The sequence below is a fragment of the Mesocricetus auratus genome, unplaced genomic scaffold, assembly GCF_017639785.1.
Source record: "Mesocricetus auratus isolate SY011 unplaced genomic scaffold, BCM_Maur_2.0 Super-Scaffold_100676, whole genome shotgun sequence".
NCBI lineage: Eukaryota > Metazoa > Chordata > Mammalia > Rodentia > Cricetidae > Mesocricetus > Mesocricetus auratus.
The window spans coordinates 176,606,222-176,622,235 of record NW_024429266.1 but is presented as its reverse complement, the minus strand read 5'-3'; the positions used below and the strand labels follow the sequence as shown (position 1 = coordinate 176,622,235).

General features: G+C 41.2%; 1 protein-coding gene across 12 annotated transcripts in view; it reads right to left on the bottom strand.

Annotated features, from left to right (window-relative positions):
• The window catches only part of Marchf8 (membrane associated ring-CH-type finger 8), a 79,985-nt gene that overhangs the window by 35,762 nt on the left and 28,209 nt on the right, over positions 1-16,014 (bottom strand). For 6 of the 12 annotated variants that reach the window (XM_013110411.3, XM_013110409.3, XM_021224793.2 and 3 more), the window contains exon 2: positions 10,524-10,700. The exons of 5 other annotated variants lie outside the window; for them this stretch is intronic. In XM_013110411.3, coding sequence (XP_012965865.1) covers positions 10,524-10,622 — 99 coding nt within the window. In that variant the 5' untranslated portion in view covers positions 10,623-10,700. Of the gene's footprint in view, positions 1-10,523; positions 10,701-16,014 lie in introns of those variants that run through there. One more of the 12 variants, XM_013110415.3, reaches the window with a different exon arrangement.

Sequence of the window (16,014 nt, the reverse complement as noted above, 5' to 3'; positions counted from 1 at the left end):
GCCAGTGTAGACCAGCAATGGAAGCAAACGGGAAGGTGAAAAGGCTTGGTGAGCGCCTTATGAACTGACAAAATATCTGAAAGTCACAGTGTTGCCATCTTCTTTCATTCAGCATAGTAACAATAGCCATTTCCTCATCAGATGGTGAAACAAGGTGGATTATATTTGACAATCATTCAACTTAGTGACTGGACCAAGAAGCCACAATGCCTTTCTCAGCAGAAATGCAGCAAAAGCTAGCCTACTGCTGTTCACTATCACGACTTTCTGAATCTGAGAAATTGGCCCAGCAACACAATGGGATCCACAAAAAAAAAAAGCAACTTTAGCAAGACTAGTCAACAGAAAGGGTCTGAGTGTTTCCACTACAACACTGGACCACACACTATAAATCAATACTTTAGAATTTGAGCAAACTGGGCTACAAAGTTTTGTGTCATTTACCATGTTCACATATCCTCTGCCAACCAACTACTTCTTCAAGCATCTCGACAACTTTCTTTGGGGAAAACACTTCAATAAAAATTAGGAAGCAGAAATTTCTTTCCAAGAATATCTCAAATCCCCTAGTGTGGATTTTGATGCTATAGGAAAATACAAACTTATTTCTTGTTGGCAGAAATGTATTGACTAGCTTGGTTCCTATTTTGAACTTTCCTCTCTCTCTCTCTCTCTCTCTCTCTCTCTCTCTCTATATATATATATATATATATATATATATATATATATATATATGCATGCCTAGTTCTACTAATTTAAAATTCAGGGTCTGAAACCAAAATTCCTTTTGCAATAAACTAACAAAGAACTGCTCATAACTACTGGAAGAAACAAAACTTGATACAGTGAGATTTGGGGTGGTGCCTTTCACATTCCTTTCTGCTTTTATGAAATTTCTCTGCATTTTCCATGTCCTTCTTAGCAGACTGAGGCCGTGATAAACAAATCTTACATAAAGGACTGTAACATTCTCTGTAAGTGATGAACTAGTCCTCCAATAAGATGTCAATGATAGTCTATATTTCTTATGTTTCAAATTATTAGACTGTATTACTTTCTTCTCTCCATTGTCTCTCAACTGTTATCTTCTCCTCTTCGTATCTCCACATACTGTGTAGAAAATTTCTACTGACAGAATCAATCTGGGAAGATTTTAAATCCTACACAAGCACAGACCTGGGATTTCTCTAACAGCCTTCCTGGCCACTGATACAACAGGTGATGGACTCACACTGTGTGCCAGGAGTCTCCCACAGATCTCTGAGTCCTGAGGTGAGGGACTCCTTACACCCACACCACATCTCACAAGATGTGCTCTGCTTTAAGAAAGGCTTCTGAAATGTGACAAAGTGAATCCATCTGGCTAAAAATGAGGAATGCAAACTCAGCAATAGGAAGATGAATTAAAAGGAGTGATATTTTATCCCCTACTGAAAAGTTCGATAAAAGTAGCAAGCTTCAAAAAGACATCCAGATCTTTACTATAGGATAAGGGGTGTTCTCAATGACTCTCAGTGGCCACTGTCCTTTGGTGTCCTGTCAGACACTACTCAGCCTGATGGATAATTTCATGTACTCCTACACATTGTTGGATTCTAAAACCTCTATTAACTGAGACAGAGTCACACTGCATGGCCCAGCTGTCCTGGAATGTACGCTTTTACTGCCTCAGTCTCCTGAGTGCTGGGGTTACAGCCAAACTTCCTTAACTTGCTCTTCTCTAGGGATTCAAACACAAGTGAATTCCAGGTATCCATATTTGGACTAATCACCACACCCTTAGACTCTTTGTGTCTACACTTATACTCACCATATTTCCTGCCTCTGTGGTAGTGCTTACAAGCATCCAGAAATCACCTGGGAAGCAGGGTGGGGAGCAGGAGTCCTGACAGCTTTCTCTATGGCTGAGCTCTGGGCTTCCCCACTGCAGACATTTTTATATCATGGGATAAACAACAGCACCTCTGTCAGAAGTAGTTTCTATTCTCTCTTCCCTTTCTCCCTGCCACAGACCTGGGGGAAGGGGAGCAGCTGCTCTTGACAGGGAATCCTGTCACTTTGGAGACAAACATCACTTGGGATTACATTTCCAAAGTCAACTTGTTAGTGAGCCTTAACAGCAAGTGACAATTTAGTAATATAGTGTATATAACTCAACACATATGTTCTCCTCTTCCCTCGAAATTTCTGCAATGCACCATCTTCTCTGACATTTTTCTCTGTCTTCATTGAACTGTTACTTCTTTTCTTGGAAAGCAGGGTCTCCTGAGCCCACACTTGTCTGGAACTCACTTTGTGGCCAAGGATAACCTTGAACTTCTGATCCTCTTACTTCCACCTCTCTCCTGAGTGCTGGGATTACAGGTGTGCCACCATGAGCAGGTTTTGCAGTACTGAGGATCAAACCTAGGATTTTGGAAATGATAGGCAAGCATTCTAGCCAACTAGCATGCTCTCTCCCCAGCCCAGTTCCTGGAACTTCTGAAAGGCTCAGCTTTAATTTATTTTATTCCAGAAAATCTCTGGGGGTCAGAGGCTCTCACTACAAAATCTATCTCATTGGACTGCTTGTCTGCTTTTGCTTCCAGCTACAGAACAAGGCAGGGAGAAAGGGACTAAGGCAAGGACACTAATTAGAAAGCTTTGGTATAGGCAGAGGGGGTCTGTGCTGAGCATGGGGACTGACAGAACACATGAATTGGGGAAAGACACCACCATCACAATCAGGTGACCACAATTCTCTTTGGGTCTGTTCCTTCTGACAACACAGACAGTATCTTTACCAGACCATGTGTTCACTTGATGTCTGACTCAGCACCTACTATGTAATGGGTGATCGGTGAATAACTATGCAAAGAATTAATCAATTAATGAGCGAGTGGAGGTGGGTAAGGTTCTCACAGAAGAGAGAGGCTGGCTTAAGCAGCTGGCAAAGAGCATGGCTATGAGGAACACAGTGTGAGGAGTGTGTGTTGATACTATTGGCACCACCTGTCACAGAGAACATTGTGTAGTCTGTATAGCTCCCCTGTAAGAAGAAGAGGACAATGAGTCTGTTGTTCTCAGCGTTCACATGAAGTTTATGCTGTTTTGATGGCCCAATACTAAGGTCTTACAAGAACAAGGCATGCAGAGAACATGAAGCAACCATCTGTTCAGTAACTTACACCTTAGCAGTAGCGTTCCCCAAGACCAAAACAAGCAAATGCTTCTTTTACCACATATTCTGACTGTTTTATCTAGATAATGTTAACTCAAGCAAAAATCTCCTTAGCCCAACGCCCAAAGTTCAGCTACATACTCTATACAAGTAAACAAGCCACACCTTAAGATCCAAGAACATGAAAAAGACAAAACAGCTCAAATTTAGCAACACTGAATTTGATATTTGGTAACAGCACCATCCCTCCCTTTCTTAATCTCCAATGAAACCATCAGAACTAGTCTCCACATTCTCAACAATAAGGCAGAAATGTATTTAGTAAGGAAGGCATCATCTTTAGTTCATGAATATCAAGTATGCTACAATTTTCTGCACATGCTTGAGTAAACCAGCAGGGATCCCCACGGCATCACTGTCACAGTTGGGATTATCAAACAGGATAAGCACTCTTGCAGGCAGATTTGAAAAAAGGCTACACAGATGCACCCCTTCCCCAACACACACACACACACACACACACACACACACACACACACACACACACTGCAAGATATATTCCTATTTCCAGGTTTGAGAATGCTACTATGGTGTGAACATGATTGGTTCTATTAAAACTTGTACTAGGGTATAGTCCCCAGTGTCATGGTACAGAAAGGGGCATTTAAGAAGTATTTGGTTATAAAGAATTTGTCATCATAGAAGGATGAATGCGACTTCCAGGAAGGCGCTTGGGTTATTATGGGAAGTGGCTGTTACAGAATCTCACCTCCTCTGTATGTTCCTCTTTGTTTACACCCTCCTGTCCCCTACCATGCATGGCACATGAAGAGGTCCTTACCAGAAGCTGTCCAGTCTCTAGAACTGTAGTGCTCTTTATAACTCACCCAACCGCAGGTATTCTGTTACAGCAACAGAAACTGTGCTGAGGCAAACAATGTCCTGAGATTCTCCCAGGAAAGGTAAACACTGATTCAAGGAGGCACACAAATGATGCCAGGGGTAGTCACACATGAACTGACAGTTACTTAACTATTCAAAGATGCACATTCACCTCTTCATTTAATTGAGCCTCTATAAAGAAGCTAAAAATGAATATGAGAGTAGACTAAATATTGACACAAAAATAGTAATATAGAAGGAGATTTTAGGGATATATCTTTATTATTGTTATTCTCTTATACATCACATCCCAACAGCAATTCCCCTCTCTCCTCACATCCCCCACACACACCTCAACTCTATCCCAGATCCACTTCTCCTCCACCCACCACCCAAAGAAAATGGCAAGCCTCCCAGGGATACCAACCAAACACAGCACATGAAGTGACAACAAGGCTAGGCAAATCCCTTTGCATCAAGGCTGGAATAAGCAGCTCAGTAGGAGGAAAAGAGTCCCAAAAGCAGGCAAATGGGTCAGAGACACACCCCGCTCCCAATACTAGGAGTCCCACAAGAACACCAAGCCACCCAAACACAACATATATTCAGAGGGTCTAGGTCAGACCCATACTGTTGGCTCCCTTGCTGTTGGATAAGTCTCTGTAAGCCCCTTATGAGCCCTGGTTAGTTGACTCTGTGGGCCATTTAGAAGAAGGATTTTTTTTGAGGGGGCAGTTTGAGACAGGGTTTCTCTGTGTAACAGCCCTAGCTGTCCTGGAACTAGTTCTGAGGACGACCAGGATGGCCTTGAACTCACAGAGATCCACCTGCCTCTGCCTCCAGAGTACTGGGATTAAAGGCACACACTATTGGCACCTGGCTAGAAGGAATGTATCCTGTAAAATAAAACTAGAGCTCCTGTGGGTAAACAGTGGGGTTTCAAATAAGAGAAGGCCAAAGACTGCTTTGACCTTGGATCCTGAATAGTTTTACACACACACACACACACACACACACACACACACACACACACATCTGAAAATATTAGGATGGCCAGGTGTGTTACCTAGTGCACATCTGCTATCCTGACCTTTGGAGACTCGAATGGGAAGAATAGAAGCAAAGGGCAAAAACAGAAGGGGGAAAAGAAGGATGAAAAAGGAAACAGAAAGTGGGGGATGAGGGTGAGAGGGCGGAGGAAGCTGAAGAAGGAAGGAGTGAACCAGCACCAGAGCACCCTGGGGAGACCCTGAAAACAGGCTGTTTGGAAGATACAAGGCAGGTCCAGGCACTGAACTGAAAACCAGAGTCTGCAGTATTAAAGCTCAAAGTTTCTCTAAGTTCTTTGTTAGGTTTTCATGATTTATCCAGTACATTAAAATAACAATAATTAAGAGGTGAAGTACAATGGATATGCTTCAGATTACTGTTATTGCCTGCGTGCTGTGAGGCTCTTGTTCCAAATGCAGGTACAGATGAAAAGAGTACTAGGTATTATAAACTTTATGTAAGCATATATAAAGCATCTACTTCCTGATATTAAAATTTTTCTCCATTTACATACTTTCCCAGCAAACCAAAATTTGTTTAGATAACTATCACTTTGATGTTCCATGATAAAACCCCTCTGTTGACCTAGAAAAGGAAGAGAAAGAAATCTATGGTGACTAAACTAGAATTCTTCAAAAATATGATAAGTATCTTTTGCTTCCTATGTAGCTGTCTAATTACAAGCTGACCATGGATTACCTTTCTGATACTTTCAAGAATACAATGATATGGACTAGTTCCTTCAGGGTAGAAAGAGAAAGTGTATTTTCTGGATAATCTTACAAACTGGGTCCCAGGCAATTGGGTCCTCTAAGACAATGCAACCATTCATTTGGCTTTGATCACACGCGTGGCATGGGGACAGATGGCAGAACATGCAGCATCTACCCAGCTTGTCCAGTCCTGATGAAAGTGAAATGCAAGCCAGAAGCAGGGGCACGCACCTGGAATCCTAACACTCAGGTGGCTAAGGGAAGATGGCTGAGTTTGGGACTAGCCTGGGCTACAGAGAGATTGCATATTAAAACCTGTCTCAATAAAATAAGGTGGGTGGTATTTTTTCCAGAGCCAACAATTTTTAAGTGGCAGTGGTAGTAACAGTAGAGGAGTTCTTTGTTGTTGTTGTTTGTTTGATGGTTTGTTTAGTCATAATGAATACAATGGCAATGGTTACCACTAGATACAACAATTGAACCTTTATGATGCATTACTTCCTAATCACTCCTGATAAAGGTAGAGTAATCCCACATTGCTGGGAATTAGCCCTTTCTGGAAATCTAGAGAAGCATCTATTTCCCTGAACTAAAATTTTCTCCTTAATTTGGAAAAGATGTTGTTACTTATAGTGGGATCTGAATCCTGACCCACTGAGGCAGGAAAGTGGACATTGTCCTAAGATGGAAAGTAACTTACATCATGTCAAACAGTATAATTTCAAACGATGACTTAGAAGCCAATTATAAACTTGTCTATTAGACTTATAAATTACACATGCATTAATAATCACACACTTAAGTGTACACAAGATTACTTCAAGATAGGTCTAAAAGTAAGATATTACTAGCTTTAAAAAAAATAAACCAAATCTACTCTCTAAGACAGTTAAGGTTAAAATATAATTTCTTTTGAAAAGAAGCAACTCAGGTTTCCACAGAGACTGAAATCTGAAAAGTAATGGACTAGTGTTTATAAAAAACTAAACACCACCATGGTGTCTCATGTACTTAAACCCAACACTCAGGAGGCAGAAGCAGGTGGGTCTCTGTGAGTTCAAGGCTAGTTTGGTCTACATAATGAGTCCCAGAACAGACAGAGCTACATAGTAAGACCCTATCTCAAAAAACAAAGCAAAACTAAAAAGCAGTAATCTTGAAGGATTATTTACATACTAGTAAGTGCTGTGATGATATTTTGTTTATGATCTAATGAATAAAGTTAGCCATAGAGGCCAGGCAGTGATGGTGCACACCTTTAATCCCAGCACTTGGGAGACAGAGGCAGATGTATCTCCATTAATTCAAGGCCACCCTGGGCTACATGAAATTGATCCAGTCTAAATGAGAAACAGAGCTCACACAAAGCTGATCCCAGCACTTGGAGTGACATGCCTTTAATTCCAGTACTATTATAGAGCTATAGTCCTGAAAACAGCTTGGTATTGGCACAAAAATAGACAGGTAGACCAATGGAATCGAATTGAAAATCCGGGTATTAACCCACACACGTACGAACATCTGATCTTTGACAAAGAAGCTAAAAATATACAATGGAATAAAGAAAGCATCTTCAACAAATGGTGCTGGCATAATTGGAGACTGGCATGTAGAAGAATGCAGATCGATCCATGTTTATCGCCATGCACAAAACTTAAGTCCAAATGGATCAAAGACCTTAACATAAATCCAGCCACACTGAACCTCTTAGAAGAGAAAGTGGGTGGTACCCTTGAACGAATTGGTACAGGAGACAGCTTCCTGAACATAACACTAGTAGCACAGACAGTGAGATCAACAATTAATAAATGGGACCTAATGAAACTGAGAAGCTTCTGTAAAGCAAAGGACACAGTCAGCAAGACAAAAAGGCAGCCCACAGAATGGGAAAAAATATTCACTAATCCCACATCTGACAGAGGGTTGATCTCCAAAATTTACAAAGAACTCAAGAAGCAAGTCTCCAAAACACCAAAGGACCCTATTAAAAAGTGGGCTGCAGAACTAAATAGAGAGTTTTCAATAGAGGAGTCTAAAATGGCTGAGAGGCACTTGAGAAAGTGCTCAACATCCTTAGCCAATCAAAACAACTCTCAGATACCATCTCACCCCTGTCAGAATGGCTAAAATCAAAAACACTAATGACAATTTATGCTGGAGAGGATGTGGTGAAAGGGGGACACTCCTCCATTGCTGGTGGGAGTGCCAACTGGTTCAGCCACTTTGGAAATCAGTGTGGAGATTCCTCAGAAAAATGGGAATAAACCTACCACAAGACCCAGCAACTCCACTCTTAGGCATATATCCAAAAGATGCCCATTCATACAACAAAGAGGTCTGTTCCACTATGTTCATAGCAGCTTTATTTGTAATTGCCAGAACGTGGAAGCAACCTAGATGTCCCTCACCTGAAGAGTGGATAGAGAAAACGTGGTACATCTACACAATGGAGTACTATTCAGCAGAAAAAAATAATGGAATCATGAGATTCGCAGGCAAATGGATGACACTAGAAGAAACCATCCTGAGTGAGGTAACCCAGTCACAAAAAGAGAAACATGGCATGTACTCTCTCATATATGGATTTTAGACATAGATCTGGGGAGTGCCAGCCTACAATCCTATGGCCAGAGAGTCTGGGAAACAGAAACTTTATTTAGTGGCTGATCGAAGAAGAGGCAGACTCCCTTGGTTAAGTACTGAGCTGAACTCAAGAAAGCCAGTAACAGAGAGGGAGGACTGATGATCAAAGGGATTAAGACTGGGCTGGTTTAACCCCCAGAAACAGCTGACCAGACAAAGGTTAACTCTTGAATCCCAGGCATTATCCTGGGAAGCCAGCATGGGACTGATCAAGACCCCCTGAATCTGGGTGTCAGTGAAGAGGCCTAGGGAATCTATTGAGCCTTGGGCAGCAGATCAGTACCCATCCCAAGTATACACACGGACTTTGGACTCCAATAGAACAATGTGAGGTGCACTCTCACCCTGAACTCTTGGGAAAGGGTCTAGGCCCTGCCCTATATGAAATGACACACTATGGACACCCCCATGGAGGGCCTCACCCTCCCTGGAGAAATGAGAGGATAACGGGGGGGGGAGGGCACGGGAGGAAGGGAGGGAATGGGAGAGGGACCTGGAACTGACATGTGAAGCAACCTTGATTCTTATCTAAATTTAAACTGGAAAATAAAATTTAAAAAAAAAAAAAAAGAACTCTAGTGGCTGGCTGCTCTGCTTCTCTCATCTTTCAGCTTTCACCTCCTGATAGCTGACTCTGAGTTTTTATTATTAATAACAATTAGAATTATTGCTACAAAGTGATAGTAAGAAAATCCTTTGATTATGAAATATTTCCAGCAGTCCGCATACCACCCAGTGTGAGGTCCGACTTCATCCACAGATAGTGTAGCTATGTGCACGTCACTAGCCCTCCACAGCAGAACAGATATAGGCCCATGCAATGCATGCTATAGAGAGAATTGTGCAGAAAGTCACCTTGGGGGTTGCTTTAGATAAAGATGTAGCTCCCAGAATCTCTGTGGATCTCTTTCTCTCACTTCTCAGCACGGGCACATGCAAACTGCATCAGAAAATTTGGGATTGACCTTATACATTTCCTCAACCTGAGTTGCTCTGCTTCTCCTTTTCCCTTAACTATAGCTCTCCACATAATTCCAGTTTTCTACAGAAAGACTTTCCTGACCCTTTGGGCTTAGATTAGTCCTGAAATTCCTCCATCACTGACATTATCCAACTAATGTTTATTTAAGGGTCAAGCCAGATTGCCAGCAGCATCAAAACAGAGACGGGCTGATTATAATGGTCTCCTGGATGCAGTAACACACCCCTAAATTTTTGTTCAAACACATTTATACACTGCACCTTGTTTTAAGAATCTAAAGAACTTCATCTTAGGAATGTAAAGACATGATTAGGAACTTATCCAACTAAAATGAGTGTGCCACTACCACTAAGAAGCCGATAAGCCTATGCCAAACCCTCAGGACCCAGAAACCAGGAGAAGATAGTCTCTGAACACAGCCAGCCATGCTCATTAGCCCATATGCAGAGAAACCAGCCCCTCCAGAACTTGGTTATTCTAGATCGTAGTTAGTGGAATTTTAATAAAATAATCGTAATGGTTGGGGCTGTTGAGATGGCTCAGTGGATGAAGGTAATTGTCACCAAGCCTGACAACTGAGATCATATCCCAGGATCCACTGGGTAAGATCATCAACTCTCCAAAGTTGTCCTCTGGCCTCCACTGGTGGGTCACAGTATACTCAACCCCCCCATACCATTCTGTGTACATTAAAACAATGTATTTGTGATGGCAGTTAGTATTGACTGTAAATTTAATCAGATCTAGAATCATCTAGGAGTCACCACTATGGTGTGCTGTGAAGTGTTTACAGACTGAGTTAACCCAGGTGGGACACCCAACCTAAGAATAAAGAGGAAATGAGCCAAGCACCAGTGCTCTCTCTTCTTCCTGATTGGATACAATGTGGCCCACCACCTCATGCACCTGCTACCATGCCATCCTCACTGCCACACATCTGCCCTCAAATGAAAATAAAACAGTCTTTCCTTCCTTCCATCCCTCCTTCCCTCCTTACTTCCTTCCTTACTCAGGCGGCAGCTCAGCCAGTATCTGGCCACAGCCACTGGAAAGAACCCCCACAGTAAGGCACTTTAAGGAGTTCTCCAGTTACCTGCTCCCGCTCCTTATCTTTGGTCTTGCTTCTGTAGACTCTAGTGGAAGTGGCGTCCTGTGATGGGATGGCAGAGATCTGGTGCAGTGGCACGCTCATCCCAGCCTCTGGCCTGGTCTTTCTCCTTACGGAAGTGAGTTTCCACTAGCAGAGTCATTTTGGGCCATTGACTTCAAGCTAAGAGAAATGAAAAGAAACAGAACTGAGCTAAAATACCTAACTTCTAACAGTAAGACTGGCACTATGTTAAATTTGAGTAAGTTATGCTGGCAAATACTTGGTCTTTAAAAGGGATAGAAAATGACTGGGGAAAAAGCATAAGGAAGCCGGGCATTGGAGGCACACGCCTTTATCCCAGCACTCAGGAGGCAGAAGCAGGAAGATCGCTGTGAGTTTGAAGCCAGCCTGGTCTACAGAGCAAGCTCCAGGAGAGGCTCCAAAGCAATACAGAGAAAACAGAAAAGACAAGCAAACAAAAAAGCATAACGTGTTTCTTCTAATAAAATCATAGCATCTGAACGAAGCTAGAGAATCGGTCTGTAAATAATCACAGATTAGTCTTGTTACACTCTTGGCTTTAAAACAACAATGTCTTATTATCTTATTTCAAAGTTAAACTTTTGCTCACGGGCAAGTATTCCTGTGCATGTGCACTATTTCCCTGAGAATCAAACCTAAGTCTCATCCATCCCGATACAGTAATTTTTCCTTAAGACTAACAACTTTGGCAGGAGGATTGCAAATCTGAAACTAGCCTGAGCTACATAGTAAGATCCTTTATAAACAAAGAAAAACAAAACAAAATTTAAAACAAACATTAGACACACACACCACTGCTGTTCTTGTAGTTGGGCTATAGTTCCACGTTTGAGTTGCCTATATACCTAAGTCTCTGAGTTCAATCCCCAGTCTCAAGCTCTAAATAAGAAAAATAAGGAGGGAGAGAGGGAAGAAGGAAAATAGTCAGTTGGTTCAACTGACCTCAAAGTCATACAATGTCAAGACTGCTGAAATTCAAAGTATCTCTGGTTCATGCATAACTTTCTAAAAGTCTAGACTTTCCAAATCAGCTGTTGGACAGCTTTTTCTATAAAGAGCAAGATAAATATTTCAGGCATTGTAGGCCAAATTTGTTTTAGTTACTTAATTCCACTATGTAGTGTGAAAGCAACCATTGATAATAATAAATAGGAATGGTTACATGTTATAGTCAAAGTTCACTGGCTCCAGTTTGGTACCCAGTGCAACATGAGTTAGTTCTTAACACTTTGAAAAGCTATGAGGTAAGTCTTGAGGATGGATAAGTGTTTTGCTGAAGGATAAATTTGTCTCATGAGTGAGCTCAGGGGCACCTGTTGCAAAGCCTCCAGCTCTCCTGCTTCCTCTCCCCACTATTTCCCTTTCTAACCCTGTGATAGCATCTAGCCTGTTACAATACAGCACGAGGCCCTCACCAGAAACCAGTGCAAATGTCCTACTCATGAATCTCCAGAACTAAGACCTAATTAAACCATATATATCCCAATATTGGGTATATTTTGTTATGATAAAATAAATGGAGGCATTATATATCAATAGAAATGTAGTTGCAAAAACAGGTGGCAGAATAGATTTGGCCCATGAATTGCAGTTCAATAACAGTTTTTCAGGGAGGATGTAGGTCATGAGGGACATACCCGAGACCCCTGAGAAGGTTACCTTTATGTAAAGTACCAATGTCTACATAAGCTGTCTTATGTGACCAGGTAAATTTATTTTTTATATACTCTCTCATCGCTAATAATCAAATCATGTGTTCTTTCCACCCCATTCTCTTTCCTATACAAACTATCCATGTTTACAACAGTGATGTTTCATGATGATGTTCTAATGTTAACAGAACAGAGCATATGTGTTTTTTGTTTGTTTGTTTTGGTTTTTTCGAGACAGGTTTTCTCTGTATTGTTTTGGAGGCTGTCCTGGAACTCGCTCTGTAGACCAGGCTGGCCTCAAACTCACAGAGATCCACCTGCCTCTGCCTCCCGAGTGCTGGGATTAAAGGCGTGCGCCACCAACGCCCAGCTAGAACATTTGTTTAATGATGTAAAGATGTGTTGCCTTGTTTATGCTGCATTTGTTTAACTCTGTAAAGCTGTGATTCTTTGCAAGTCTAAAATACCTGATAGTCTAAGAAAGAGCTAAATAGTCATTATCGAGGAAGGAGCAAGGATGGGAGGGGCTGGCAGGCAGAGACTATAAATAGAAGGAGAAAAGAGGAGGAGAAACAACAAAGGAGCAAGGAGAGGACAACATACAGGGTCTGGCCATGGAATTAGAGTGAAAGTAAGATATACAGAAGTAAGTAAGAGAAGGAAAAAGCCCAGAGGCAAAAGGTAGTCAGGATAATTTAGGTTTACAAAAGCTAAGGCCGGGCATTCATAAGAAATAAGTCTCTGTGTATGATTCATTTGGGAGCTGTATAGCAGGCCCCCCAAAGAACAAAATAAGTCAAAGAGTAAAGAGTAATAAAACCATCACCACCACCACCACCAATAACAACAACAACAATGCACGCGTGTACGCACGCGCGCGTACACACACAGACAGTGGTGGTCCTGAATCCCAGAACTCAGAAGGGAGGCAGTGGATCAGGAGTTCAAGGTCAACATGTGCCTATACACAGTAAGCACTTTTCTCTAAGAAATAAAACAGAGAGGAGAAAGGAGGAAGTGAAGGAGGAACAACAAAATAGAAGAAAATATTTGCCAATCATATCCAGCAAGGACCCTGTATCTAGAAATAGACTTCTCACCATGCAGTAACAAAAAGACAAACAACCAATGAGAAACAGCTATTAAAAATCATCAGCTGTCAGGAAAGTGCACGCCAAAGTGATGAAGTCCTTCTATGTATATGTTTCTCTTATTGGTTAATGAATAAAACACCTATTGGCCAGGCAGGAAGTGACGAAGCTGGGCAGAATCAGAATATAAGCAGGGACAAACAGGAAATTGCTTTCTCCTCTTCCTCTTCTCTTCTCTGTGTAGATGCTGAACAGTCAAGATGTAGGATGCCAGAGGAGTAAGAGGTCCCAGGACCTTTCTCCGGTAAGATAAGGTCACAAGGAAATACATAGATTAGTAGTTATGGGTTAAGAATAAAAAGCCCAAGTCTCCAGCCAACAGCTTTATACTAATATAGTGTCTGTGTGCTTTCTTGGGGGCAGAGAAGGACAGCAGGACCAGCTGTGCAGAGAATCGCACATTACACCAAAGCCATAAGGCACCATCTATGTTCCTAACTGAAGATACATGAACAAGTGTTGGTAAGGACATGATGAAACTAACCCTTTTGTACACTAGTGATGGGGATGCTATTGGATAATAGACAAGCTATCATATGGCCCAACAGTTTAACTTCTAGGACACACACGTCCAAAACAAATTAAAATATCTGCCCTATTCATGAACACTGCCCCTAATTTTATTCAAGAATATTTATAATGCATTATCCATAACAGCATAAAGTAGAATCAAATCAAAACTATATCAACTTATAAGTAAATAAATACAGTATATCTCCAGTCATCTGAACCATATTCATCAACAAAAAAGTATGAACTTTGAAAAATATAGTAAGTGAAAGAAGTCAGTTACAAAGGACCATCTAATATTTGGGTAACATTTGTATGAAATGCACAGAGTAGGTACATGTACATAGACAAAAAGTAGGCAGCTGAGTGTCGAGGTGAAAATGGGTAACTACAAGGGGGTAACTGCTTAAAAGGACTTCTCTTTAGAGCAATGAACATGATCTAAAATTGTCTATGGTGATGCCACACAATGCATGAGCATTTAAATCAGTGAGTTATAATGCATATAAACCATCTGAATAAATCTATTTTAAATGGAAATAACTGAATTAAAAACATTTCTAATTTTTCTTTTGTGCTACATGTAGTTAATTTTTCCACAGGGCCTGGAGATGGACACTGCTCTCTTACCCTCCCACCTCTAAGTAGGACAAGGGAAAGGGTACAAAAGTAGCAATGAGAAATCAAAGTTCAAGTCTGCCACCAACTGTGTGAGTTTAGGAAAACTCAGTTGAACTTCTAAACTGCTATTTCCTGTTTATAAAAGATAAAGGTAATATGCTCTCAGCAGTTTAAAAGGTTAATGTGGAGATCAAATAACTTTCCATGTGCACACACAGGGTTCTATGCAGCCCATTTACCAGCAGGTTTTCCCATCTACCTGTTGGCACCCTCTGTCTTCCATCACTGGTTTATATCCTGTAGATGGAAGTTTCTGTCCCACCCAGCCCTGCAGCCATTTAATCCCAAATAAACACACAGGGCCTTATTTTAACTATAAACTGTTTGACCTATTGCTCAGGCTTCTTACTGGTTAGCTCTATTAATCATTAACCCATTTCTATTCATCTGTGTATCTCCCCGTGGTCTTGGTTTACCTGTGATGCCCAGGCCTCTTGCTTCCACAGCAGCTACATGGCATCTCTCCGACTCTGCCTAATACCTTTCTTTGCCCATTTGGATTTCCTGCCTGGATAAATCCTGCCTGTCCATTGGCCAAAACAGCTTTATTCATCAAACAATAAGAGAAACACATATTCACAACATATGGAAGGACATGCTCCCATCAAAGTCCCTTTCTTCTTCCAATCCTTCTGACATCTATTTATGACCTCTAGACAGAAAAGCAAGAATAATAATACCTCTCATACAGTACCAGTTAGAAGGCCTGATCAGGAAAATACCCAGCATGGCTTAACAATCTAACTGTTCTATATACTTTACAGAAAGACAAGATAAATGCAAGTTTCTGCTCATTAAAACAACAATGCTGTGAACAAATAAAAATAACAACATGGAAGTCAGAAGACAACAATGCTACATCCAGTCCCCTTGACCTTCACCCCAAGAAGGGTCCACCTGTCTCTATTCACCCTTGTCTCAAGGTGCCATATTGTAGCAGCACCCTACTCCATTCCCTTGAATCTGAGAATCAAGAGAGAGATGCACAAAAGAACAGTCTAAGTACAGGGATAATAAACTTTGCATGCCTGGAAGAAACCCAGAAGCCCAAGGTATGTTCACAATGCAGACTGAGAATCACCAGCAGGTTTATGATACAGAACGCAGAAGTGTAAGTTTGTCTTCTAAGACACATCTGTAGAATCAGACATTCATGTTACCAAGTACTACACACAGATACAGAATTCACCATCAATATAAAGCCTTAAAAACTTTTAAAAAGCAGCAATGGAAAATTTCTTGAAAAAAATATATATACCTATCTCAAACCAAAGCTTAACATATACAGCAAAGCATATATTTTAACTACTAAAAAAGGAATTTTCTAAGAATTACTGATACCTGTTTAAGAGTATACACATTCATACAAAAATCAGTAATGTAGGCTGGGTTGAAAGTAATGAAACTCAGTTGATAAACTTGAACAGCATACATAAATTCATGGGTTCCTCTCCAGTA